The sequence below is a fragment of the Oryzias latipes genome, chromosome 3, assembly GCF_053564925.1.
Source record: "Oryzias latipes strain Hd-rR chromosome 3, Olatipes_Hd-rR_3.1".
Classification (NCBI taxonomy): Eukaryota; Metazoa; Chordata; class Actinopteri; order Beloniformes; family Adrianichthyidae; genus Oryzias; species Oryzias latipes.
Genome location: NC_136239.1, coordinates 25,632,310 through 25,659,099, shown reverse-complemented (window position 1 = coordinate 25,659,099; position 26,790 = coordinate 25,632,310). Strand labels below are relative to the sequence as shown.

The window sequence follows — 26,790 nt, the reverse complement described above, 5'->3', positions numbered from 1 at the left end:
TGGGATGGAATATGGGAGAGATCTTTGCCTTCTCTCGTAAAGTTCACTCTCTAGTCTTGACTGCAGACAGAGCAGGATTCACACAAAAATGTTACCTCTTAACCAACTGGTTATTAAGAGGATCTAAAGGTCTATTTTTGGTTCAGACTGACCCATGAGCTGGAAGAAGGTGTCATTTATTGAAAAACACGTGTTTGAACTTTAAAGTTAGTTGAGAGCAAACATTTTTAAACATGTTTATGCAAGGGTGTAGAGAGACTTCATTTTTTTTAATGTAGAAGTAACTAGAACATCTCCTTTGCCTCAAATTGGACTTCTTTATAGACCCACTCTAATGAAAATTGTTTTTTTAGTGTTTTAAACATGTTCGTGTGGCACTTTTCTGATGATGGAGGACATAAGAATTTTATGAATTGGGATTTTATAACAAGAAGGAACAGAGCTATTTACACAAAAAGCTGACTTGCACGAAACAGCCTTGATTAGAAAAGTTACAAAGCCATTGAGCACGGTTACAGATTTGTATCACAAAATCCCTTAGTCATTATGAACAGAACCAAACAAAACAAAACCAAAAAAAAAAAAAAATGGTGGGAGGACTCAGACTGCGCTCCTCCTCATAGTCACTTCATTCATCTTTTGTTCGGTCTATGCAAAGGCACATCACTGACGTATCGCTCCAGACATAACATGCTCTCCAAAAAAAAGGCAACCCTTTTCCCTCCTCACCTACACAACATTTAAACACCAGTATTTTGTTACACAACACTGTTTTCTATCAAGGTTTGACCAAACCTTTGCACCTGTGCAGATTCTGACAGGAGCGAGTAACTTTATCTGCAGAGCGTGTCGTAAGCTACCGGTTAAGTTTGTGTTCATGTCGCAAGTCTGTTTCACACAGACACAGAAACTTACATAGATCCTGTACACATATATGTTTTGAGGAATATATGCATGTGGTAAACCACAGTGAAGTAATGAAACCATTTACCGGAACAGGAAAACTTATTTCTTTGATAAAGTTGGGATGTTTTTATATTGGAATGAGAAGAAGCTTCCTTGTGTGCTCAGCTAATGGTTACTTAGTGAGCTGACCTGGCTCCAATTATTTTTGTTTACAACAACCTAAAAGAGCTTTGTGTTGTTTATGGTTCGGTGGGTCTTCTGTACAATCAGAGAGAATGGTATAAAGGATATCACAAACAGGTGCTTAATAAAGTTTTCTAAATCAAAACACAGATATCCTTTAAACCTTTTAACGCAGCACCTTCAACCATTTTTAGTAACATTTCTTGTTATTATTTTACACCTGAGGTCTACCATCAGGACTGCAGCTGCTCTGTTTAAATGTACCTCTACACAGTCAAATATTTTTTTAATGACTAGTTATGTTTTTGTTCACCGCAGATTTTATGTTCTGTGGAATTTCAGTATATTCATACAGTGTGCTAAAGTCCTCACCTTCAAAGCGGACATTTGCAAAATGATCTATCAAAAACAAATAGCCATTTGCTGCTGTGTCGCTCATCCCACTCCTCCTGAAGACCCTGAGGGCTTTGGAGAATATGCCCTTGGAGGTCGTAACATACATATGGTCGAGTCTCGATTTCTGTAAAGTGAAAGATACTTGAATCTATTTTTGGAGCTAACTCTACAAAAAGCAAGGTCAGACAAGGTTCTGACACAACAAAGACCCCTACGTCTTTCTACTCTAATGTACAATATTTGAAAGGCCCTCTCAGCTAATAATTTTAGATGACTCTGAAAAAAGTATTTAGCTTTTTGTTCTTTTTAATCTTTTTTTCCTCTGGTCTTAACTTTAAGAGTTATAAAAATAGTAAAACTGGGATAGCCAAATATCTGCATTTGCCCAACCATTTATAACACAACTTGTACAAGTGAGGAAATGTGCAAAAATAAATGAGTGATAAATATGTAAATATATATATTTTTAATTATTATTTTATAATGGTTTATGCATATAAACCATTGTCTCATGCATATGAAGCTTTTTCAAATGATAAATGTGTACATTTCTGTCAAATAATAGACAAAGTGAATGAAATTAATTTTTCATCAACGTACATTGAAGTGACTTAAGAGAGTTGCTCAGAGCTAAATATTATATCTTAAATGCTTCATAAGGTTTTTTTCTCAGCACATTGAAAACAAGAGTATAAACAGATACACAGCACTATTTCACAAGAAATTAATTTTAAATAATCTCCATTCATCATGGTGCGCTTTTTGTTTTTTACTTATCAAGAGTATGCAGAAAGTCTGAGCTTGAATTATTTAGTTTCTCCGTCTATTTCTTTTTGTGTTGGATTTATTTGTTGTCGTCTAATCAAAAAGCGGATCCTCAAGCAGCCCCCTAACTCAGTCGGAAGTGGGTCATTCATTTTTTCTTGCTTTACTTTCGCTAGCTGCCTAAAATATCCTTTGATTCTGACAGACATAACAGATTTTTAGGTGCATGAGGAGACAGGCGACATAAGAAAAGTCCACTTAAACTGCCTTTTCAAAGTGCTCACGCAGAAGGATCAAAATAAACTATTTATTGATGAAATAATTTCATATACACTCGTAGTAAATACTTTAGTGATTGAAGTCGTGGGGCATCCGTCTGATCTCAGTTCATCAGACGTTCCCCCACAGGTCAATGTGCTCTGCAGCTGCATAAAAAACACAGAAAAGCACACATGCAGGTTATGGAAGCATGAGAACATAGGTGGCGCTCAGAATGCTGAACAGAAGTGCTCCAGCTTTACAGTGAGAAAAAAAAATGCATTGAGCTGTTTGGTTCAATAATCCCCAGTTATCTTGTGAGTCTACTCACAGATAAATGTGAAGAGACTGCTAATTAAACACTAAACTCCATTCAGATGGAAATACACATGACATGCAAAGCACCGTGTCTGTCTCAGTCTGTGTGATACCACTTATCATTTTATTACTAATTAACAAAAAAAAAGCGCAGACAGCTGGGAACCACTGAAGAGGTGCAGCACACATTTCTTACCCTTTATTGTTGAAATAAAATGCACTTTATTTTGAAAAAACAAACTAATTGGATGGATATGTTCACAAGGGTTTACCACTATTTATGACTTTGGCAGTGTGACACACAAATGTGGAGTAAGCCTCAAGTTTAGATAAAGATCTACCCAATCACAAACTGCGGAGGCAGACAATGGGGTCTTAGCAGCGCGGACCACAGTCGCAGCAGATTTATCTATGAATAATGAAACCAGATGACACTCCAGACCTGTCCAAAGAAACAGTCAAGAGGGCAAAACAAAACATCTTCCTCCGGCTCATTCCGCTCGATCAATACAAGAGCTACATGTGTCTAAACAGTGCCGGCCTCCGTGGTGCTGTATTGACGTTCAATGCTTCTTGATGGTGATTACCAAGTGCCATTGATTTGGACTGACAGACATGTGAAATGTGTAAACACGATCACCCGTAGATTTCACTGATGTTTCCACTTTGTTATTGAACACAGTAGATCTGCGGTTTACATCTACGCTGCCCTGCAGTGACTGATGGAGGCTTTGAGAAAAGTAACACTAAACATCTGAGTAATGTGGAGCACAGCAGGAGAAATTTGTCCTGCAAAAAAAGAAAAAAACAGCCAAAATGAGGCTCAAATAACGTATTTACAAAAAAAAAACAATTCTTTGTGAAATTCTGAGACGAAGGAATCTCTCTGTGACATCTCCAGAAATGAAACCAGGATGAGAAGTTTTCAGCATCAAAGCATTCTTTTCACCATCTTCTCAAATTTTCAACTTAGTATCAATTTCATTAAAGATGTTGGCACTGATTTGTTATTTTTCAGCGCTACGGCCATGAAGTCTGAGGAGAGAAATATCTGTTTCACCATTGAAAGCTGGAGCCTGCTGTTTTCTACTTTAAAGAAGCACAACACACAGCACAATGCATCATTCTAAGGGAAATATGAGAGAATGAGTGTTTCTCCTACAAAACAACTGTAGATGGGGTACTGACTGAAAACTCCTTAAATGGGCTACTGTGCCTCCTAGCTACAACGGTCACAAATGCAACTTTCCAAATAACCCTTTTGGTTCAGTATTCTGGAAACAAGCCCTGGCATTTGATAAAGGCAAACAAAACGTACTTGCCCTCACAAGCAAAGTAGTTGCATGTTTAGGTGGGTGCTAGATTTCATCATGGGGCCGCTTATCATAAGTTTCAGCCATGGACATGTCCAACATTGAAGTGATGACGAACAAACCTTCTTCAGGCAGAAACATGTTGATAAAGAGAGGAGAGGCTGACTGGTTCAACAGGCTACTGATCCTTAACATCTGAAACATTAAGGAAAAGGCATTTGCTGTTTCCCAACCTAAACACCATAATATATTTTAAAAAAAGACAGAAAGAAAATAGGGTCCAGAATTTCTCAAACATGTTATTATTCAAACCATTTTTGCTTCAGGTTGTTTTGAACATGTTTGTTGTGATGGCATCACCTTTAATCATCTTTGTTATTTTTTAATCAATGTTTTACTTGATATCTGAAATGGGTTTAATATATCTGTGTTTTGTGTTTTTTTTTACGATAGTATTTCATTATTTTTGAAATAAATCAAATTGTAATCAACATAAAAAAACATAATATGGGACATTTAAAATATTTAAAGGAACAGCAGATTACTTTCTGTTTCTGGAAGAAAAAGGTTGAGTCCTTGAGTCAGTAATTTTTCACAGAACACAACAATACAGTGACATTAGACGATCATTGACCCGCTGTATGAGATTTTTAGTTACTTCTGCCAAAGACACTTCCATCCCTCCATACACACTTTCTTCCAGTTTCCCCTGGACAAGTTTTACCATGCTGACAAATGTATCTGTTCTGTGTTTTGCAGCGTTGATCATTCCAGTTGAATGCACAGCTTGCAACTCTGCACAATTCCCAAAACTGAAGAAAAAAAAACTGAAATATGCAGCTTAAAGTACATTTAGACCTAAACTCCATAAAATAAGTATTTTTAAAATACTGTTAAGTTTTTATGTTATGAGTTAAAATGTTAACGTTTTTTAAGGACAAAAATGAAAAGTAGTATTTAATACAGGCAGTTTTGATTGTGACTGAATGGTTACTAAAGCCCTGGAAAGAAAAAATGAGGCCCCTGTGGGCCAATATAAAAATGACAAGTGCCACACTGATGTTTGTGATGCAGACATTTGATGCTTTCTCATTTTGCATTTGAAGCAGAAAAAAATCTGAAATTCTCACAGAGAAAGTTTATTTTTTTTTTCTTTTGAAAGATGATTATTGTTTAAACATCTACATCCAAATGCGTTTAGCTATCCCAATCATGATACATTCTGCAGAAGTCCATATAAGTTCCAAATATGCCTCATACCCTTGGCTGTCGGGCTGCCCAAAGGCAAAGCTGCTGAACTGCAGCATTTTTCCTGAGTCCCAGCGAAATGAGTCTTTAGGAGGTTTATATGTTAAACCCGTGAGATAAAAATATTTAGACATACACCATTTTTACTGCTATACTGATTTTTTTTCTGCCAAACTAAAATAAACATCTCAGTGCCATCCTGTATCTAATTTTAACCAAGGAAAAAGGTTCTACCAATCCAGAAGTTTCCAGTTTCAGAGTCTGTGTGGGTGACTTCATTGCTTTTCTCAAGCTCACTGAGATAAAAAAGCCAGGATGTCCTGAACCTTCTGACTGTGGATTTCTGCCAGAATTCCCCCAAGACTCTGTTCAGCACACAGTTGGAGCAAGAGAATCCTCTTTAATGGTCAAATCTACAATAGAGAATTCATTATTAAGTTATCGAATATGCCCCGCACTCTAACAGGATAACACACCTGTCTCTTACCTGACAGTGACTATGGGCTCCTGATAGGAGTCAGCCTCTGAAGAGATAGTGTAGCACGTTCCATCATCATCATCATTATCAAATCACAGCTGTGGAGGGGAAAAGACACCTTCTCTATCAATAAAACAAGCAAATAGATTATCCTGACGTTAAACTCATTTCAATGTATCCAATCTGATACGGATTCAAAGGTATAAAGTATAAAGCAGTCCTAAAATCATACTTTTGTTATTGTGATTCACATTCCTTGACTTGCAGTTGGTGTTTGCAGCAAATAAATTATACTATACAAGTTATTGAAAAAGCTGCTAAAAAATCCTTTTAAGAAATGGACAGACATACAAAAGCCTTTAAGCAAGGCCTGAAACCAGGTTTGTGTGAGAAATGAAGTTTGACTTTCAACAAAAAGTACAGGTACAGCCACTAATGAGCTTGAAAGCTAAATGTGTAGAAAAAAAGTTAAAAGGAATAAAACAGAAAAAAAACACAAAAGAATAACCAAAAAGTCCAAAAAAGAAAAAAATGCAAAAAAAACTCAAAACAATTAAAAGAAAATACAAATTGCCTAAACAAAAAACAGCAACAAGGAACCAATCAGTGAAACGTATCTGTTTAAAATTTATAAAAAGAAGAGCAACAAAATTATCAATGTCAGAGAAATAAACTACAAAAAATAAAAATAAAACAAAAATACAACTACAAAAAGATCAATGACTCAAATCTTACACAAAAAGCAACTACCAAGATAACCAAATGGTGACACCAACAGCCTGAAAACATCTGCTTGATCATCAAGCCTTGATGAAATGAGATGACCTCATAAATAGGAACTTGAGAGTTCTACATGTGCCTGCTGGAAAATTCTGGGCTTTTTAATTTTTCTGTCATTTTTTACAGTTAGATGGTCAGTAGAAATATCTGACATGCTGGGACTTCCCATTCAAAATCAAATAACTGTAGTGTAAAATTGCCCCCACCTGCACATTCTGCACCACCAAAGCCAACATGACATAAGCAGGAGCATTGCTCTTCTTTGAAACGGCCGTGAACACACTGCACACTGCATCGAACTGGAAGAAGCCAAATCCGTGAAAGCCTGTGTCAGCCTTTTCCTTTTGAATGGAGACAGTTTAATGAGCCATACCCTGACAGAAGCGTCCAGTGAACCCAGGATCACACTTGCACTTGCAGAACGAAACATTGAGATGACCGTGTTGACCACAGCTCATCCAAAATGGGTTCTTTGGAATCTCTAGTAAAATGATACGGGCATGTTCATTGCTAATTACACCACTTGATGTAGCAATAAAACAGAGAATGGATTCTTACCACATAATCCACCTACGTGGTCCCACAGTCTAAAGCAGCCAGACATGGAAGAGGTGCAGAGGGAGCAGGACAGACCCAGTTTTTAGGGCCTCACCAGTTTACCATTAACCTCCCAGTTCCCCCTGAAAACCACACACATGTTTTGCATAATAAAGGACGTGAAAAAGAAACTGTTTTCAAAGAAAAACATTCACTCGTATATTCAGCTTGTTTTCTTTTTTCCAAATTCTTGTAACGTATATAGAAAAAAAACATGTTCTTTTTACCCAGGGTAATATGCACAAACAAATATTTCCCAGATATCTCCATCTCTTAGACACAGCTGGCTGGCACAGCCAACGTGACTTGAAGTAGCCCAAACAAGCTGCATGACATAGGTGTTCACACCACATCAGCATTTTCAAAATAAAACCTATTGTGTCATGTGTAATTACAGCACAGCATCGGGCAGATAGGGCTGTATATTTTTAATAGGCACCTGAGTGTAGTGCTGACACGCTGCATTCTCTCTGCATTTCCCACTCAAGAAGAAAAAATCATTTCCTTCTTCAAACCAGGCATGAATGATATCTGAAAACGAGGCGATACGATGGGTGGAGAGATGCGTGTTCCAGCCAATGTGACGGGAAAATGGACCGTTTTGAGGGGACAGGTCTGCGCCGCACCGCATAGCCTGCTTCTCTGCAAGAATAGCCATCCTTCCATCCCACTCCTTAAGAAAAAGACACTATTTTCAGACATGTCACTTCATAAGCGTTGCAACACTGCAAAGCGTCTCACTTTTCCCTGTTTCAGAAGCTCACAAAAGGTTTAACAAGCAAAACAGTCAGAGAGGAGAAGATTTTACATACATATTTTACAGATATTTCCTATCAAACGTCTATACATTAGACTTTTAAGTGCTGATTGAAGCCATTTCATCTGTTTTTGTGCCATCAGTTTTACTCATGTTTCCCTCTGTGTGTGTTGTTATGCTTCTTGTTTACTTTGGTTCTCACCCACTCTGCTCCTAATCCTAATGATTACACAATTATTATTATAACTTATGGCTGCAGATGCTTCTTATTTATCGATTGGTCCTTGGTGAATGTTGTTCACATATTAATTGACTCATCACACTTTTCTACCACTCTATTTGTCATTTCGGTTCTGTTTGGTTATTCTAATTAAAGGTTTCGCCTTATTCAATAAATAGTAACATTTCTTTTACCATTCATCACACCTCCTCATAACCCTCTAAAGCCCACTACATCAGAGAATTAACAGAAAATTATTTTATTTAAAAAAAAATGTAAGCTCTGAAAAAATCCGAAAAAAAGTAATATCCTTTTTTTTATGAGATATACAACAGAAGGTATCAGTTATGATATGTTGGGTGATTTGGTAAGTTTTTGCTCACAAAATGTTAGTTTAAGAAGCAAAGGTATTGATGAGTTTTCAGGAAAGAAAAAGAGGACTGTCTCAAATTTGATCCACACATTTTTAACTGTATTATAAACAATGAATTCTAAACAAATTTTGCCTTGTTGACGGCACTGGTTAACTTAGAAATAACAGGTCATATTGAAGTTCTTACTTCCTTGTTGTGTAATTAGCTTTGGGAAGCTTTGACCTTTTGATGTTTTTCAGGTAGAGAAGTTCAAAGCAATCCCAGAAAGAGGGGACTGGGCTGAAAAAGACGAGTTCCTGAAGTGTTGGCATGTTATTGTATCCTACAGCAAAGCATTAATGAATGCACGATAATCACTTGAACACATTTTAATCATGCTCACTGGTTAATTCCTGAATGTGTGTGCGTGTGTGTGGGTCAGCCGAAGCCTTGAGCCTTTAACGTTTATCAGCAAAGCTCTTTAATAGGCCTCTTCAGCTCGGCAAATCTCACACTAAGGGTTTTCACAAGGAAATTACCTGTAATACCAGAGTTATGAATACAGGATGATTATCCACATCCTCTCTTTCTCATTACTGCCTTATCAGGCGAGAACAGTTCTCTGGGGCTAGAGAGCAGCTGAAAAAGGGGGCTCACAGTCTGGGTGGCAGTGAGAATGTAATTCTGACAAAGTGACAGTATGCCCCAACACAAATTTCACACGTGTTACGTGTTTAATGCCTTGTGAGTTTTACTGTCAGTCTCTAGTTCTTGGTTATTATCACATTAAATACAAGTTATAGCCTTCTCTTAGAGATAGGAAAGGTATTTATTGGTCATTTAACTGTGTTGACTTTGAGTATTTATTTTTACATCTAATTTTTTTGGGGCTATGTTGGCACATTTGTTTCACATTACTGAGACTGCCTATGTTTCAGTGGAAAACAACAAAACCTGAAACACTGTGCCAAGGTATTTCCTTCTTAAAAAAATAAATACATAAAAATACAAAATAAATCTACCATCCAAAACTATACTTAAGGGTTTATTTAATCTTGATGGTAAGGACAATATTTTCTAAACTAAGACAGATCCTAAATTATTTTGATTTAAGACAGAATTTTAAAATTACAGGAAGCCTACTAACCTTTACTTTTTTTCCACACTTGCCATGACCAGCAGCTGAGCAAACAGATGAGAGCTGAAGGCTTTTTGTGTTGGACAGATTTTACTGTTACAGTAGGGGGCTATGCATCTTCTGACACAGGAGGTGTATATTTGTATAAACCCGTTGTTTGAGGCTAAACAAAATTCATATTAATTATGTTTGCATACATTTATTGTTAGACTGGACAGAAAAGAGAAGGAGTGAGTGGGATGTTAAAGATGGGGGATAGGGGAATAAAAATAGGTTTAAGAAGTAGGCGGCTGATTGAAAAGCAGGAGGAGGTAGAATTACAGAACAGGTAACAAGTTGGTCGAGGTTTTTTATTACTGTCAAACATAGATGTTAGTCAAAAGGGCGGGGCCTGTCCACCGACATATTACAAACATACATACCTGCTGGCTCCAAAAACCTTCACATACATACATGTCAACACGTAGACAATAAAAATACAGCCAACTGGCAAGTACATATGCATACATAAAAACATGTGTCAATCATGTATCATTCCTGATGCATAGTATTTGTGCAAAGGCGGCGTGGCACTTGTGCTAGTTCCCACAACACTCCTGCTTATTTCTCTTAAAATAACATAGTTTTAAAGACTTTAGCCAAACACCATCATACAGTTCTGTGCTTTTGATCAGTGAAACTATCATATATTTGGCAGCACAATCTTAAGGCTGTAAACAGTGTGTAAATTGAACAGGGTAATCAGGTTCTGGTATCTCTCTCCCTTTGTTAATATAGAATAGCTCATGATTACACCGGTAAAGTTGAAGCGTAGCTGACACGTCTTATTTATTTTACTGTGTTTACCTTTTTTTATGGATTTAAGTCTTTAAGGCTTCTTGAACCTGTGAATGTTTCAAATGTGAAATTGCTTTTCCAAAAACTAGAGATCAGATTTGTAATTTTTAGGCAAATGAAACCCTGAGCCCTACTGGTAAAGTTTAGGACAATAATACTGAACCTCTCAGTTAGATGAAAAAACAAACACACTGTTCAAATGGACATCAGACACAAGAGTCACCACAAACCATCTTTTGCATGTTAGCTGCCATAGGTCTGACCCGGCTGCGCAGTCTATTGTGCAGAGCAACAATCACAGAGCGCTGCTTTATCCCAAGTTCTGAAAGAAAACACAATTGCTTATATCCAATACCTCTGCAGCTGTTGCCATGACAACAAAATGCAAATGTGCAGACGAGAGGTTTGAGTTCACATCAGATATAGAGACTTTAGAGCATAGCTGTATCAGTCAGCGTTTACTCATCTAGAGCCAAAACCCAATTGTAAATTACAAACACCCGATTTAGAAAAGAAATCCGTCTGGCAAAGGGGTCGCGACATAAACTTTTTGATTTTAAACATACATCTCTCACAAATATTGGCCTTCAATACAACAATTTGTTTTGCAGATAAAATGGTAAAGGTGACTTTGATCCCTCTGTCATTCATTTCAAGTCATTTACTAAGTTGAGTCTACCAATTACTTTTTGCAGATATGGATTTGAAAATATGGGAGGTGGTGTGACTCAGCCCATAAGTTGTAGGTTAATTTTTCTGCCATGTGTTTGTCAAAATGCCATCAACATGGAAATGAGTTCAGATAATGCCACATTTCAGCAGAACAGCAGGGAATCACGTTAGCATTGGTGCCGGATAAATCCAGTCCCCAACAGTCGGCATATGATTTTCACCTGCCTGCCAACACGAAGATAAAAGTTTGAAGCGCTCGAAAACCGTACTTAAGCAGACGAAAAGGAAAAAAACATATACACACACACATCAAAATTCTGCAAGAAGATAAATAAAAATAGATAAATAAAAGCTTGAATTAAAATACTGAGTGTGGATACCGGTGTCAGGAGGAGTTTGTGCGGCTGATGAATCTGTGGTGAAGAAGGCCGGGAGAAACAAAACAACAAACGAATCCAAACCCAGAAGAGCTGCTGCTGCAGTTGACCCCATTGTGAAGATCTGAAACAGCATGACCCCCTTGTTTCACTTAGTCTTATAACTTAACCCCTCCCCAAGTCACTCCACCCCTGCTGCTCTCCACCTACCTGTTCTGACCCACTCAGCTTAGGGTGACAGTAGGGGACTATGGTCTTGCTGTGAGTCTAAAAGAATGTATGTTTAAAACCCCCATTTGTTGCATTTTTCCCAGACAAATGTCCATTTGAAACATTATTTGTGAAGCCAATGGGTGAATCAAATTAATCTAATCCATAATTTCTATAGAAAATACAAAGAAATTTAACTTCATCAATAAATTTGCATTATTTTTATTAATAAAAATACATCTTTGCAGGATTTAAGCCCATTTGACGAGTTTTCAATTTTACCTGATTTGCTAAATGCGGCAAACCAAAATGAGAGAACATTCAAATTAATTGACCTCATTTTTAATTAAATGTTTTTAACAACTAATGTCAAGAAACAAATACCAGATGACATGGATGAATGTTGTTCAGCTTATGTCTTTTTTTAAAAGAAAAATAATTTATCCAACATTCCCATTTTTAACAAACCAACTACTAGATTATGTTTTAATTATTTTTCTAAGTACATATTGTCGTAATGATAAGTGTCACAAATTTGCACATGTTTTGAAAAAATCATGTTCATCACAATTGCATATTAATGGGAAAAATAGCACATCAGCATAATAGAAGCAACATTCACATGGCTTGATTAAGATGCACTTCGTTTCTTATTCCAACCAAATATGGAGTTTAGCTTAAAGTTTTCATTTAAAGCAACAGAAATGATGAAGATTGATGTTTTAGATCTTGAGGAAAGTAACGTGGCTTCATCTAAAAATGATCCAGAAGAATGCAGGCCAGTTTGAGAGCATTTGATGGACCTAAAAGTGTTTGTTAAAATGGAGACAAAGTTGTTTTTTCTTCTTTTCTTTGACTTTTTTATGGGAAGCCTGAATCATGACATGTCAACCATTTGATGATTCAGTGCCTGGGATGGCTGCAGGGTGTTGCAGCAGACTCATCTTTTCTCTGTGAGCTGTGTGTGTTTTTACAGGAACAATTTAGCCCCCCAGGCAGTGCTGCTCTTTTATCTCTTGATGGTTTTGTTGCATCAGTGCGTTCCTCTCTGACCCTGTTGGCCACACAGTCTGCTCTGAAGACACACCTTCACAGTAACAAGTTTATTTCAGTTAATCCAGAGAATAAATGTGGAGAATACACACGCATCTGCATGATTATTTGTGTAGTTGGATTTATTGAATAGAACTTAAATCTATTTGGTCATTTCTTTTTTAATCCACACAATTTTAAAAACATAAGGTTGATTGTATGAACTCATCTTCAGTTCATAACAGTCATCATTTTTATTTTTTCCTTTTATTCCAATGTTCTGAGCTTTGTTTAGGTCCTCCAATTAACGTGAAAACACAGTAACTGTTGCATTTTAAGTTAACTTGTGTCTTTAACTATATGAACTATCCTGTTCCTTTGGGTTAGTGTCAACTTAAGAGGAGCTCCAGTTGTTTCCGACAACAGAAACATGCCTTCAGTATGCATAAACACCTGCAGAGGGCACAGCTTCCCTATGGATTGTATCCTTATCAAGCTGCCTGAGAGGAAGTGCACTCCAAATAAAGTAAAGGGATAAAGTGTGGTGGTGATTTTCTTTTTTTTTTGCAGTCTCTTATCTGATTGGTTCCTGAAGTATAAACCCATGCATTCCACACCATTAAGCTGAAGCAGCTTTTTACTCCAGACTGTGGTGTTTTTCTCACCTGGAGTTGATGCTCGGTGTAAAGGCAGCCTCTCTGCTCGCAGCAGCCAATATCTGAAGACTGCTCATCCACACTACTCTCAAATCAGCGCAAACATGTTTATATGTGCAGTGAATGTAATCTTCCTGGTGTGTTTCTGTTCACTTCATCAAACATTTGGACAGGTAAGAATCAATGCAACTCAACATTGTTACTAAAAGAATGAGTGCGTTCATTTTAAAGTCCCAGCAAGAAGTCTTAGCTCATTTTAGTTTAATGATGTTTAATGATTTAAAATTAGATTTCAAATGTTTGTTATAATTAGCTACAAAATGTTGCATGAGTTAATAATCAGGTACCAATTATTTAATTGCAACAACTTTATTTTCTGAGAGTTAATCAGTGTTAACAGAGCAAACCTTCAGTCGGCAGTTCTTTGCATGCAATCCTCAGAAACATCTCACAAGCTTCAGTGACTGAATTTGCCCATTATGTCTATGGGCCATTTGCTGTTAGCTATTTCCAGGAAGCTGCTTGTGTCTCTGAATGACTCACTTCAAGCCTTTGCGTGCTGTTCTGAATCTGTGCATGTACAGAATTTGTTTGTATATTTGCCGAGATTTGGCCAACATGAAAGTGTGTTTGCCCTGAAGGGCGTCAGGACCACGTGCTGTGTGTGTCTCGCTTCTACACACTACATTCAGGTGCAATGTTGTTTTTTCAAGCCTGTTCCATGATTTAATGTGAGGCCACGATAAATGTTGTCAAGTCTGAGTAGAAGGAGGCCTTTGAAAGATACACTGTAAAAAAAAAAAAGAAACGGCCACCATACGACTGAACTTGTTCCAAACCACAGCCAAGGCTAAGTAGGAATGTGTCTTTGACAAATATTGACTTATCTTACATAACTGAAGCAAGAAGAAAACACTAATTGCTGATGTGAAAACATAAAAAGGGGACAGTTTGGTTGGAATAAGAAGCACATGAAAGAGTCATATTAATAAGGTATCACTGTATGACAAAAAGTGTCTGCTACTTAGACCCTTCAGCCAATGGTAAGAGAGGGTGTAGCTCAAGATGAAGGTGTTCTAACCCACTGCTTGACCCCGAACTGAGCAAAGACACTGCCCACAAAGCAAACAAACCACTCTGGCATTCAACACCACTTTCTAAAGATAGCATATTTTCATGTAGTCCAGCTTTTTAACTTCTGCAGAGGCTAACACCTGAAAACACATCAGCATGTCACACAGACTGTTTCTCAGTTTATGACTGCAGTGAAGTATCCAGGTATTTAACCAGGAGGTTTCAGATCCTTTTGCAATTACCACACAGTGAACTTCTGCCTCAGTCTAGCAAATTTTTACTATTTAGGGCATTTAGAGATTCATGCAGAAGTTTTAATGCAGTGGAGGAAATATACCTTTTAAGCATCTTTGCCTACCAGTTAGGAAGAAAAACAGATGTTTCTTTGAGTCCAGTGAAGGTCCAGATTTATGGATAGCATCTTAAAACGTAGAAGCTGCTATTTCTTTCTTGAAAATTTAAGTTAAAGAGCACTAAGTAAGATGACTTTCCCATTCAGACTGTTTCTTCTGCACCAGAGCTTGTTTTCCCACAAACTCTGCTTTGTTAACCTCAACTCTGATGTTGACCAACAAGGAGAACTTCAGTTCACCTGGAAAAAAGGATCTTGATTAAAAAAGAAAGAATAATGTTTTTTTTAAAGTGCATTTTCAAATAAAAAGTTTTACAAATATCTTGTCAGAAATCTGCTGGAGATATAGGTGCTAATTAATATTTAATTGTCCGAGGACTAAACTTACATTTAGTTTAACTTAAAAAATGTTTTTACCATTTTTGGCAATACACACCCTAGAAAAAAGCATGGTGTTGCATCTTCTAGGTCTAGCGCAATATTAAAACAAAACAGAACTTGCTTTCCAGGTATGAATTTCATTAAGCATCTTAAAACATCTGCAAGTTCACATTAATACATAATCATGTTCAGGACATTTGGAGCCTAATTAATGTAATCTAATTTGACTGCACATCGCTTTAAATGCATTTATGGTATACTATAATTTCAAACACATGATCCAGAATCTATTACATCAAAGAGAAATCAATCAAGATCTTTCTGCTATAATCACTGAGAAACATCAGGAAAAGAAGCTGTGGAACCTTACAAGTCTTCTTTATCTCAGAAACAGAACTCTAATCAAGATTCCAGTTGCCTGAAGGCCCCACATAGGTCCCACACAGCCACATAATTCCATACGAAGACAGATTCTCTGTTGCATCAATAAACATCCTTTAGTGTAAGACGTACAGAGGATCCCCAGATCAACATCTAAGTAATGATGTTTACTGAGAGTGGTGAGGCTTTAGTACAGACTGAACTGAAGGGCTGCACAGCAAAGAAGACACTGCTCTAAAATCATCACCAAAATCCACAATGTGGTTTGCAGCTGCTCACTTCTGGAGACATGTAACTAAGTTTAAACAGCTTGGGCATACAGTATTTATCATCATTATGGTTTAGGACAGGAAAAGCTGAAACACCGTAAAAAATATGAAACATGCTAGCAGGGACAAAAAATGACTACAGGAGGAACACATGTTAAGAAAATTATATGCATCAAAAATAAGTGAATTACACCAAAAACTACAATAATACAAGTAATCCTGAACAAGCCAGCAGAGGCATTTTGGTAAAACTTTATGATGAGTCTTTTTTTTTTAAGTTAAAAAATTGCTTTAGATTTGACTGTTGCTTCATGGCAGGTTTATTTCGTGGGACTTAGTATGGTTGATAGAAAACATGCAGGGGTCATTTAAGAAGGGAAATCTAAGATATTAAAAAGTCACTCTTTTTAATTGAGTTTATAAACACACTGACGCGTTAGAAGGACTTGCAATTATCATAATTAGGCGGGTTTATTGGCTTTCAGCCATGTGGTCTCAGTTTTGGAGAGTTTCTGTGCTCAAATAATTATGTTTAGCTTTCTATAGCCTGAGGGAAGCTACATTACTCTGTGCTCTGTAATTTTCCAACCCTGGACAGTTTAACAGAGGTCCTCAACATTTGGCAACAACTATCATAACTGCTGTATTTACAAACATCCTACAGATTTTGCTTTTATTATATATTTTGAAACTTTTTAGCGGAGTCGCTCTAGTGTGTCTGTTTTGATAGAACTTACGTTGATGTGGCAAATAAATGAGAAGAAATAGTCATATGTTACAATATTTTCATTTCTGTTTTACTCTAGGACTGTCCCAGCAGAAATGAAATACAAGGTTCTCTGAGGCAGGTCCAGAAGCTTCTGTCAGCTCATGAAGCGTCCTACATGCAAAGTCTACGGAACTTAAAGAAGAAAATTAGCGCGCTGCAGAGCAGTGCAGGGAAGCAGACTTCTAAAACCATAAACAGTAAGTGGATCACCTTAAAAGACTGTTTATTTCAAGGTGTCATTAACCTTGGGTTGTTTTTATTTTTGATCAGGTACATGCCCAAAGCTGGATGCACTCATCAATGGGAGAAAACTTGGCAAGTCCCATCTTGTTGGTCATGAGGTTTACTTTCTGTGCGACCCTGGTTATGAGCTTGTGGGATCAGAGACGAGAGTTTGTCAGGAAACCCTGACCTGGAGCGGCCAGCAGCCCATCTGCCAAGGTGAAAAGACCAGTCCTCATCCTGCTTCACACTTCTTCTGTGCAACCAAATGTTTCCCTCTTTTCCCTGAGTAACTTGTTAGTCTTTTCATTAAATATCACTCTTGCCACACTACTTGAAGACCCACTCCAATGAAAATTGTGCTTTTGGCATTTTTAACATGTTGTTGTAGGACTTTTCTCTTGATGGAGGAAATATATAAAGAAAATTAGAAATCAAAATGGTGTTTCTGATTATTTTTTATTTAAATCGTAGTAAATCAGGAGCAGTGGAAAAAATATCACTTGAAAAGCATGTAGGAAAATCACAGGCAGCAAGCTCCCTGCTATGCTCCATTTCAATGTATCCACTTGTGGACAAATAGATCCATGTACGTCTTCATTTACATCATCTGAGCTGGCATCTGGCTCAAAACTGTAAAGCTGGATGGCTGTGATATTACTCACCATTTTTGTTGCTCCCATTAAGTTATGTTAGGATTGTGAGGGGCTGTAAGCTAGCGGGAGAAAGTGTAAACAAAGGGATGACAGAAACTGAGCGCAGAACTGCGTTTCTGCCTACAATTCGGAGGAAGAATTTTCGATTAACTACTGTTGCTCAGCAGAAACTATGTCCTAGAAAATGACAGTTTTTTTTTTTTTTTAATTTTGGCTAAAAGCAGCATAATCATAAATAAAAGACAACTATGAATACTTCAAAAATAGATCAAAAGATGGTTGGAGTGGGTCTTAAAAACGTTAACCAAAATTCAAGTATATTCCAACGTTTGTGTACTTTAGCTGTAATCCAGAGATTTTTCTGGTTTCTTGATTTTATTCACCTAAGATAACAACTGAAGAGCTGTGTGACAAATGCACTCATCCCATTTTATTATTTACCAAATCACTTCTGTTAGAAATATGTTTTTTAGGACTTTATCAACTCAATGCTTTAAGCACCAAGTTCCTAGGTTGTGTAACACAGCAGATCTAAAGAAGTTCAAAGACGGTGCAAACTCTTCTCTGTCTGCTTCCTCCAGACATCAATGAGTGTGCGTCCTCTCCCTGCCTGAATGCTGGCACATGTGTGGATGAGGTAAACCAGTTTTCTTGTGTCTGTGCCAAAGGCTGGACTGGAGCTACCTGTCAAAGCCCCGTGCCAACCTGTGAGTAGAGCAAAGAGTATCAGATTCAGACCACAGCTTAGGCTGGATGTGGAATTTTACTAACAACAGTAACACTTTTGATACTTTGTTCTAAATTAAAATTTTAAAAAGTAAATAATTACAGCATCTATATAAAAAAAACAAGAGATTCAAACACTTTTTTTTATAGGCAGCTATCCAAATCCCTTCTGCCTGCTGAACGAGATTATAGTAGCCAATGCTTTAGTTTGCCAATACAGGCCAGTGATAAATACCACAGAATGGGTTTAAGCCTGAAGCTCCAGAAGGCGCCGGCTGAGTGACAGCAAACTACTCCCTGGTGTACGGTCGGGTTAATCTCTGGAGCTAACTTTTTGTTTTTTTCCCCATTAAGAACCTCAGTGAAATCCCAAACCTAAAAGGTTAGAAACCATTTCAGAGGGAAGCAAACAGTCAGGCTTTCATAGCATTAACATTTTTTTAAACATTTCACAATTATTTGCCTGTTTTAGAGCTTTATCTGCAGTAAGAAAAGGTTAAATGTTAAATCACATCAGTGTTTATCGTATGATTACAGTTTAAGGGGGAATGAAAGCAAATAAGTACTATCTGAATTTCTGTGCGCTCAGTGTACTCTGGGGTTTGGCTCTTTATAATATCTCATTATCTTCTTCTAACCTAAATGACATTTCGTTTCCTTTTTTCAACATCATTATGGGAACATTGTTTGGGCAAAAATTTGCATTTTTCGATGGTTTGCATAAGTTCAAGACACACAGATGAATGGAAACAGGTGAATAAAATGCCTTCAGCTGTAACTGTCATCAGCAGAGACAAAAAACATCCACATAAATTTAAATTAGCAAGCAAATGTTCCCAGCTTAAAACATAATAAATTCAACTTAAGCACATGTTTACTTAAAGTCCCACTCTAATTTTCTTTTGATCTATTATAAAAGCGTTTCCATTGGTCTTTTAAATATGTACGACGGAGTATTAGGGCCACCAAAAAAAAAAAAAAAGTAAAATTACGAGATTTTATCTCGTAAATTTAGGAGATAAAAACTCGTAAATTTAGGAGAAAAAATTCGTAAATTTACAAGATTTTAAGTCGTAAATTTATGAGAAAAAACTCGTAAATTTAAAAGATTTTAAGTTGTAAATTTATGAGAAAAAAATTCGTAAATTTACGATATTAAGTGGAAGTGAGCATGCAGAGCAGCAGGTGAACGCCGCGCAGCAACAGAGCAGACCGACTAAACAGTTGAACAGGTGATCTGAATGAGCTTGAACGTTCCAAATATCTGGATGCTCATTTGTTTGATTTACAATTTATTAAAGTTTTATTTATTGATGGTTGGTTTGGAGGATCCCTGCAGCCCGATGAAGCCATCGGTGTCCATGCAGCTTTCCACTTCAATCCTTTCTTCCTCCACCAAAAACAAGATCTCTACGTCTGTGTGACGCTTCCGTTTGAGGAGGAGGATCACTTTTTTTGGCATTTTCAATGTTCTAATGCTAATATAATAGACTATTTTCATTCATCTTTGTTGTTTAATGATATAACGGGACGTTAACTTCCGCATTGGTGTTCGGATCTGATGACATGTTCATGACGCAAGGTGACAGATGAACTTCAGGGTTTGTGAATGAAAAGGAGAATAAAGTCTGCAGCGATCCTCTGCACCAAAACATGTTTCTGAGCTCCTTATTTTACATATGAAAGTCCGCTTTACTGACACTGAACCCCGGAAAGCCGCCTCTACTGACAATAATCTGATTTTGAGTCGCCAAAGGTTCAGAATCTCTTTGTTTTAAACCTATAATAATCCGGAAATAAAGCTTCACAAAAGGCTCCACATATTTCATCTTCAAGCTAGGCTCCGATAAACGGACAACTTCGGTGTTTTCTCCTTATTAATCTACGACTCGTAAATTTACGAGATAAAATGTCGTAAATTTACTTTTTTTTTTTGGTGGCCCTAAAACTCCGTCGTAAATATGACACTGCCATTTTTAGCCAAAATCCATAAACCTGTGTCGTTTTTCCAGGACATAGTTTCTGCAGAGCAGCAGAAGTTCATCAGAAATTCCCCTCTGAATTGTGGGCAGGACTGTTGGCACAGAAGAAGTCTCCCCTCATTTCCCATCATTCTTTTGTTTACACTCTCAACTACTTTACAGACCTTCACAGCCCCAAGCTAGCATTAGCGGTGTAACAAAAATGTTGAACAATATTGGAGCTATCCAGACGTACAGTTTTGAGCCAGATGCCAGTTCAGACGTAGAAATTGAGGGCGTACTTGGATCTATTTGTCTGCCAGTGGATGCATTAGTATGGAGCGGAGCAGGGAGCTTGGGTCCAGCTGATTGTTTCACCTACGTCACTACTACAGGCTTTTTCAAATGGCATTTTTTTTTATCTCCTCCTGATTCAGAGTGATTTAACCCTTGTGCTATCCTAGGCACTTTAACATTGGAACTTGGGTCATCTAGACCCACTAGACAGTGCGCTAAACCTTTTTTCTTCAATGATATGTGATCTTCACTGGTGTCCATGGAGCACATGAAATCCTCTTCACCTTTATCCACCTGTCTCATGCTAGGGATAAACATGATAAACATGTCAATGTAAGGATCGGGTCATCTGGACCCCATAGGATAGCACAAGGGTTAAATAAAGAAACACTCAGAAACACAGCTTACACATCTAATTTTTTTTTTATATATACACATCTCATCCATCATGACAAAAGTGCTACAAGAACATGTTAAAAACACTCAAAACATGTTTTTTTTGGAGTGAGTCTTTTAGGAATTAAATATTTCTGCTTTCTAATATATTGTCTAAAGTAAGTGAAACTCAGAGCTGAAAAATTTTGTCTCAAACATTTCTTTAAGTCCTCTGTTAACCTTATAGAGACTCTTTAAGTGTTTGAACATAGCAACATTGGCTCAATCTTTCCTGCAGCACAGCAATGATAGGAACATTTCTCTCCTCTGACCAAGTCATTTTTTCTCTTGTGTATTTCTGATTCAGTTCTCATCACCATAACAAACACTTCAGCCACTGCTGCTGCTGCTGCTGCGACTACTTTTCCAGCTGCCACCACCGGACCCTTTGTTCGTCCTTCACGTTGCACGACTGTGCAGGGGACCACTCACTGCACCTGCGAGCCGGGATACACCATCTCTGGCAGAGACAGCTACACCTGTGCTGGTATTCCTTCAGCATTACACCAAACCAGCCCCTATGCACATGTGACGATTACTACAATGTTTCTGTATGGAATATGAACTCGTTGTTTGTGCCATGCGTTTCAGATATTGATGAATGCGAGCTGTTCCATAATGGACAAGCTGGGAGATTGTGTTTGCATGCGTGTGTTAACACGCCTGGAGGGTATCGCTGCTCCTGTCCTGCTGGCTATGATGTGACCCGTGACGGACGCAGCTGTAAAGGTCCGTTCATTATTTTTGCTTTCATAAAGCCTGGTAGCAAAACTACTCCATGAGTAGAGCGGGTTACTAAAAAAGGCATATCCAACCAATGACATCATTGATGCTTGATGAGGTCCTGCCATGGTTGTAAAAACAATAGAAATCTCTTTATTGTTGTTTATTCATAGATAAGCTGTTGCTTCTCTGCTGCACAACAAACAGTATTCTGCAGTAAATTGATACTCAGATGTCAACAGGGAAACGGTTAAGATCTAACAAAAACAGGAATTAAGAAATAAAAAGAACACTAATCAAAATCATATATATATATATATATATATATATATAACATTTTTTTTTTTTTATGTTTTTGCTAAATACAGTGATCCCTCGCTATAACGCGGTTTACTTTTCACGGTTTCGCTACTTCACGGATTTGCATCGTGCATTGTGTTCTGCATTTTGATTGGCTGAAAAGTCACTCTGCTTCTTCCTGTGCGTCAATAACGTTGCAGTTTAATATGTACATTACGTACGTGCAAATCATCTTGCAATTTGGAGTTTCTCTAAAACCCATAGAAAAAAGAGCGACAACAACTGTCAATCACTATGTTCTTGTCCTGAACAAACACAGCTGCACCGCGGGCTTCAAAAGAAGAAAACACTGCAGAGCGGAGTCATGATGCAGCGGCTTAGTCTGTAGAGCAGTAAATACAGCTGAGTCACTATTTGTCTAATTGTACTTTGTGTGTTTTTCATAATTGTTTTTTAAATTTTCTCCCGTTTAATCCAATACTCGGGTGGCGGTGGGCGGGGCTAATCTCCGCGATTTGAAGCCTTCATATTGATGATTCAAATTATTATTTGACAGTACAGAAGTTATTTGTTGAAAAAAACGTTTCTAAAGTACTTTTATTTGTGAAACAAATGCTTGAGCCTGTAAAATGGTTTGTTCTTTCTTTTCAATGTATAAAGAGTATTTAATAGGATTATTATTGTAAAAAAAAAAATAGAGGTTTCTACTTCACGGATTTTGCCTATCACGGGTTCTTTTTGGAACGCAACCCCCGCGAAAAACAAGGGATTACTGTATTTCAAGCTTTTGATAGTTTTGCTAAAATTGTTCAAATCTTCTTTTAGGAAACTTCTAGTTACATTTTTAAATGACTCCTTTAGTTATTTCAGTTCAATTTCTTTTTTAATCACATTTATGTTTTTGTTACAATGATACCAGAATCACAAATGTCATTTCACACAGTAAAGAATCTTTGAATCCTTTAACCCTTACTTCTGGCTTTGATGTTTTTGGTTTTGTTGAATTTGGGACAAAAACTGCTTTTTAATGCATATTTTAGATTATAGCTTTTTTTTAGCATTTTTGTAAGTATTTTAATAATGGACTTCTATTAAACATAATATTAAACATAAGTCTATCAACAGGCAGTGTGGTTCAACAAAAAAAGAAAGTAAAGTAAATGCATTATAAACTTTATGAAAATGTATTTATCTTCTATTTCTTTTTATATGTTTATTCTGCAAATCTGTTGTCAGTGCTGACGTTAAATTTAGAAAATGGAAATTATTTATAAACAGTTGCCCTTTTTGTCTAAAATGAGTTGTGAAATGGTCGTTTTAAATGTGTATTTTCATGAAACATGTTTATAACAACCTAGTCTGAAACTTTTTAGTGGTCATGACTTAAGAACTGTTAGTTTTTTTTCTAAATCTTTTCAAAAGGCTAATTATTTATTTAAAATAAAATCACACCAAGTTTTTGCTTTGTTTTGCTGGCTTTCACTGTGGACAACAAAGTACACAATGTACGTATAGAAACACTTGAACTAAAATGACTCAACAATTAATTAGAAATCATCCTTCAAAAGGTTTTTACTTATCAGAAATATATGCATCGCAGGAAAAAAAAGGTGGAAGGACCAGTGTTTAAAAAAAAACAACTCTTTTTTACTGTATGTACATGTCCCAGATTTTGTTGTTTATGCTTCATTTTCTCTCAGATATTGACGAGTGCGCCACCAGGCAAAACAACTGCTCAAAAGACCAGATGTGCATAAACACATTTGGCGGATTCCAGTGTGTTCGCGTGGACTGTCCCAAAATCCGTAATGCTACTTATGTCAAGACGTCACCAATGTGAGTGGTTCATTTAACAGATTTTTTCCACCTATACGTTTCAATTGATTTCCTGTTCAAGCAGTAAGAAAATAAGCAGAACATTTCAGAGTTCACTCTTACTTGATCTGGATTATCTTTTCAGGCGCTGTGAACGCAACCCCTGCCCTGTGGAGAACAAAGCTTGTTCTCAAACCCCTAACTCCTTCTCCTACCATTACATGGCTGTGGTGTCCAACCTGTCGGCGCCTCGAGTCATGTTCAGAGTCTCAGCACTGCGCCAAATAGGTGACACCCTCCGCTTCTCTTTGCTGGGCGGAAAGCAAGCCCGTCGCCACTTCACCGTCCAGCGCTCCGACCGACTCACAGGTCAGCTGATGCTGGTGACCCCGGTGCAGGGTCCTGCCACTGTGGAGGCAGAAGTGGAGATGAGTGAGCTCGAGAGACGAGTCCAGGTTGGGAGATACATAACTAAAGTCACCCTGTTTGTTTCTCAATATGATTTCTAGAAAAAAAATGTAGAAAACTAAAGGGCTAAGCAGTAAAACAATGTGAAGAAAGGACCTGTCATAAGCTGAATGAGACAAAAAGAGCATAATGTATATTTTTGAAGGGCAATGTAATGTGGAAATATCCTCATAGAAGTTATATTCTATTTACATTCTTGTGTCAGTACTAATAAATGTAAACTTATATTTCCCCAATAAATATCGAGTAAAACAGTACAAGTGCGTCTCAGAGTCCACTGTCTGCTTGTCCTACTATCCTGCAGGAACAGTCTGACACTATTAAAAAGTTGTGTACTGCATGTGAACAGTGGTGTGCAAATACCTTGGTTCCTGCAGTACAGTACAACGCTGTTCTGCAGGGAGAAAGCTAAACGAGGTTGATGAAAAGGGCCTCTGTGCAACCAAATCTCTCGCATAACGTTCACCTCAGAAAAAGCAAAACAAGGAAACGGGGAAATCCACAGGCTATGCACAGCTAAAGTAAATTTTGTGTGGTCATTTTCCTGTGAGAAGAAATGTGTTTTCTTTGTGATGCACCAACTGTGAACTCCTTGGTCTCACAGGAGTGAAAAAATGCGCCATGAGCCAGTGCCCATGTGAGAAAGGCTGCAGTCTCACAGTAAAACACGAGGTCCAAAAACCAGACTTTCTGCAGAAATAAAGAAATGGAAAGGAAGTCACTGATTAGTGCAGGACAGTTGTTGAGTCAGTAAAATGCAGGCTGACTTAAAAGCTCATGTCTTCTTTATTACCACAAAACCACTAATTTTAATTATTCCTTTTAACTCTTGATGGATAAGTAATCTAAGTTTGATTAATGAGGCAATTACATGAATTGACAAAAGAATGATAGTAAAGCTGACCAAAAATTATTGATTAAGTGAATTCCTTTTCTGTTGCTCCTATTCCAAACCACAAAGAAAAAAGCCCTGTTAGCCATCCAGAGCAGAGTCTGCTTTCCATCTGTGTGGCTCATGCTTGGTAACTTCTATACATTAACACCAGCCTTACAAAACTCACTCACAGTTTGCTTAAACTCAATGCAATCTATTCTTCTATACTAGTCTTCTTGGTAGTCTGGGTTTAAGTGAGAGCATGAATAAGCATAAGATATTTGTTTTCAAGTGTTTAATGGAAACTAAACATATAACAAACCGCAGTGATAGCCAAATTGTTTCCTATTGCTGTATTAATCAGAAAAAGTGTGTGGGGGGTGGGGGTCAATGACTCATAAAATAGCTAAATATGGTACAACAGTGACCCCTGCTGGTGTGTTGGAAATATTACATCACATTAACTTTACACTACTCTTAGATTATGAAATGTGCAGTACAATAAACGCATCCTGAAAACACTACTTAGACATTTTTTTCTATTTTAGTTCTTTTAATCTCATAAAAGGGTCGACATCTCTGTTTTTAACAGTTTAAATAAATCATTTTTACTTTAAGCTTTTATCTAACATTTTTTGTTAACCCTTTTCTTAATCCATGTGCAGACACTCAAAAAGTACTTCAAGTATTTCGATAAACTATACGACCGTTCATTCACATCCAGAAATATGTCTAGAGTAAATAACATAGTTGCTAGATGTTGTAGTCTACCTGTTAGTTTGATTATGTGTTTGTGTGTTGGCTTACACATTTAATCTATTAATCCAAGTGTGTAAAGCTCTCACTAATTTAGCATTTTAAGGAAAGTTCTGTTACACAAGAAAGTACTATAACGAAGATGAATAAAACCCAAGAGATGCAAGAGTTTTATGTTCAAAATGCGTGATTAAAAAACCCAATAGCACAGAAAGATTCTAGCAAGTTTTTACTAAAACAATAAAAGGTAACAAGTAATACGACCACAAAATAATAAAAAATATAGTTTGGACACATTTAAAATTATCTTAAGGCAAAGAAAAATCGTGAGCTGTATAAGGACCTATAGTACAAGAAAGATGAAATATTTCTGCAAGGACAAAGTCAGAGGAGTCTCTACAAATATTTGTAAAAGTAATATATAAAAAAACAAATAAATAAATGGGTTAGAGCAAAAGTTTCAACTTTAGTAAAGAAATACATACGAGTGCGAGAATGACGATAATGCATAATCGACGTAATCGATTTGTATTCCTACGATTCAGCAGGTCAATCTGTTAATAATCAAACTGACCTATACCAATATAAACTTGTTTCTAAATGCAATAAAACAGTTACAATTGATATTGGAAAAGATTATTTGGATTGAGGCAGAGTTGGTTTATACGGAGCCCGTGTCCTGACATTAAGATATAAAAATATTTCTTGTTCCCACAGATTAATATCTTGTTCCCACAGGTTATTATGTCGTTCGCACGAAATACTATTCCGTTCCCACAAGATACTATTCCGTTCCCACAAGATACTATTCCATTCCCTCGAAATGATTAACTCGTG

At 37.1% G+C, this 26,790-nt stretch overlaps 1 protein-coding gene, 1 long non-coding RNA gene and 1 pseudogene across 4 annotated transcripts; 1 reads left to right on the top strand and 2 right to left on the bottom strand.

Annotated features, from left to right (window-relative positions):
- Nucleotides 1–4,663: 4,663 nt before the first annotated feature.
- LOC101159002 (C-type lectin domain family 18 member A-like) lies at nt 4,664–10,963 on the bottom strand (annotated as a pseudogene). Its single transcript, XR_013654863.1, has 9 exons — nt 10,778–10,963; nt 7,470–7,567; nt 7,204–7,325; nt 7,019–7,126; nt 6,852–6,944; nt 5,875–5,988; nt 5,623–5,752; nt 5,400–5,497; nt 4,664–4,951 (listed from the first exon to the last, which is right to left on the bottom strand). The product of XR_013654863.1 is annotated as a C-type lectin domain family 18 member A-like (transcript).
- Nucleotides 10,964–13,441: 2,478 nt separating this feature from the next.
- Nucleotides 13,442–24,583, top strand: LOC101169526 (fibulin-7). Of its 2 annotated transcripts, XM_004067207.4 has the most exons (8): nt 13,442–13,667; nt 16,758–16,917; nt 16,991–17,161; nt 18,180–18,305; nt 21,325–21,504; nt 21,609–21,746; nt 23,741–23,876; nt 24,001–24,583. In XM_004067207.4, the coding sequence occupies exons 1-8, from the start codon at nt 13,599–13,601 to the stop codon at nt 24,362–24,364; spliced, it is 1,344 nt and encodes a 447-aa protein (XP_004067255.1). In that variant the 5' UTR covers nt 13,442–13,598; the 3' UTR covers nt 24,365–24,583. The 2 variants fall into 2 exon arrangements, with proteins under 2 accessions (XP_004067255.1, XP_011490005.1); XM_011491703.3 differs by lacking the exon at nt 18,180–18,305 and having other exon boundaries at nt 13,443–13,667.
- Nucleotides 23,598–25,013, bottom strand: LOC110017690 (uncharacterized). The gene is made up of 2 exons (XR_002293171.2): nt 24,687–25,013; nt 23,598–24,263 (listed from the first exon to the last, which is right to left on the bottom strand). It is a non-coding gene; the product is annotated as an uncharacterized LOC110017690 (long non-coding RNA).
- Between the last annotated feature and the right edge of the window lie 1,777 nt (nt 25,014–26,790).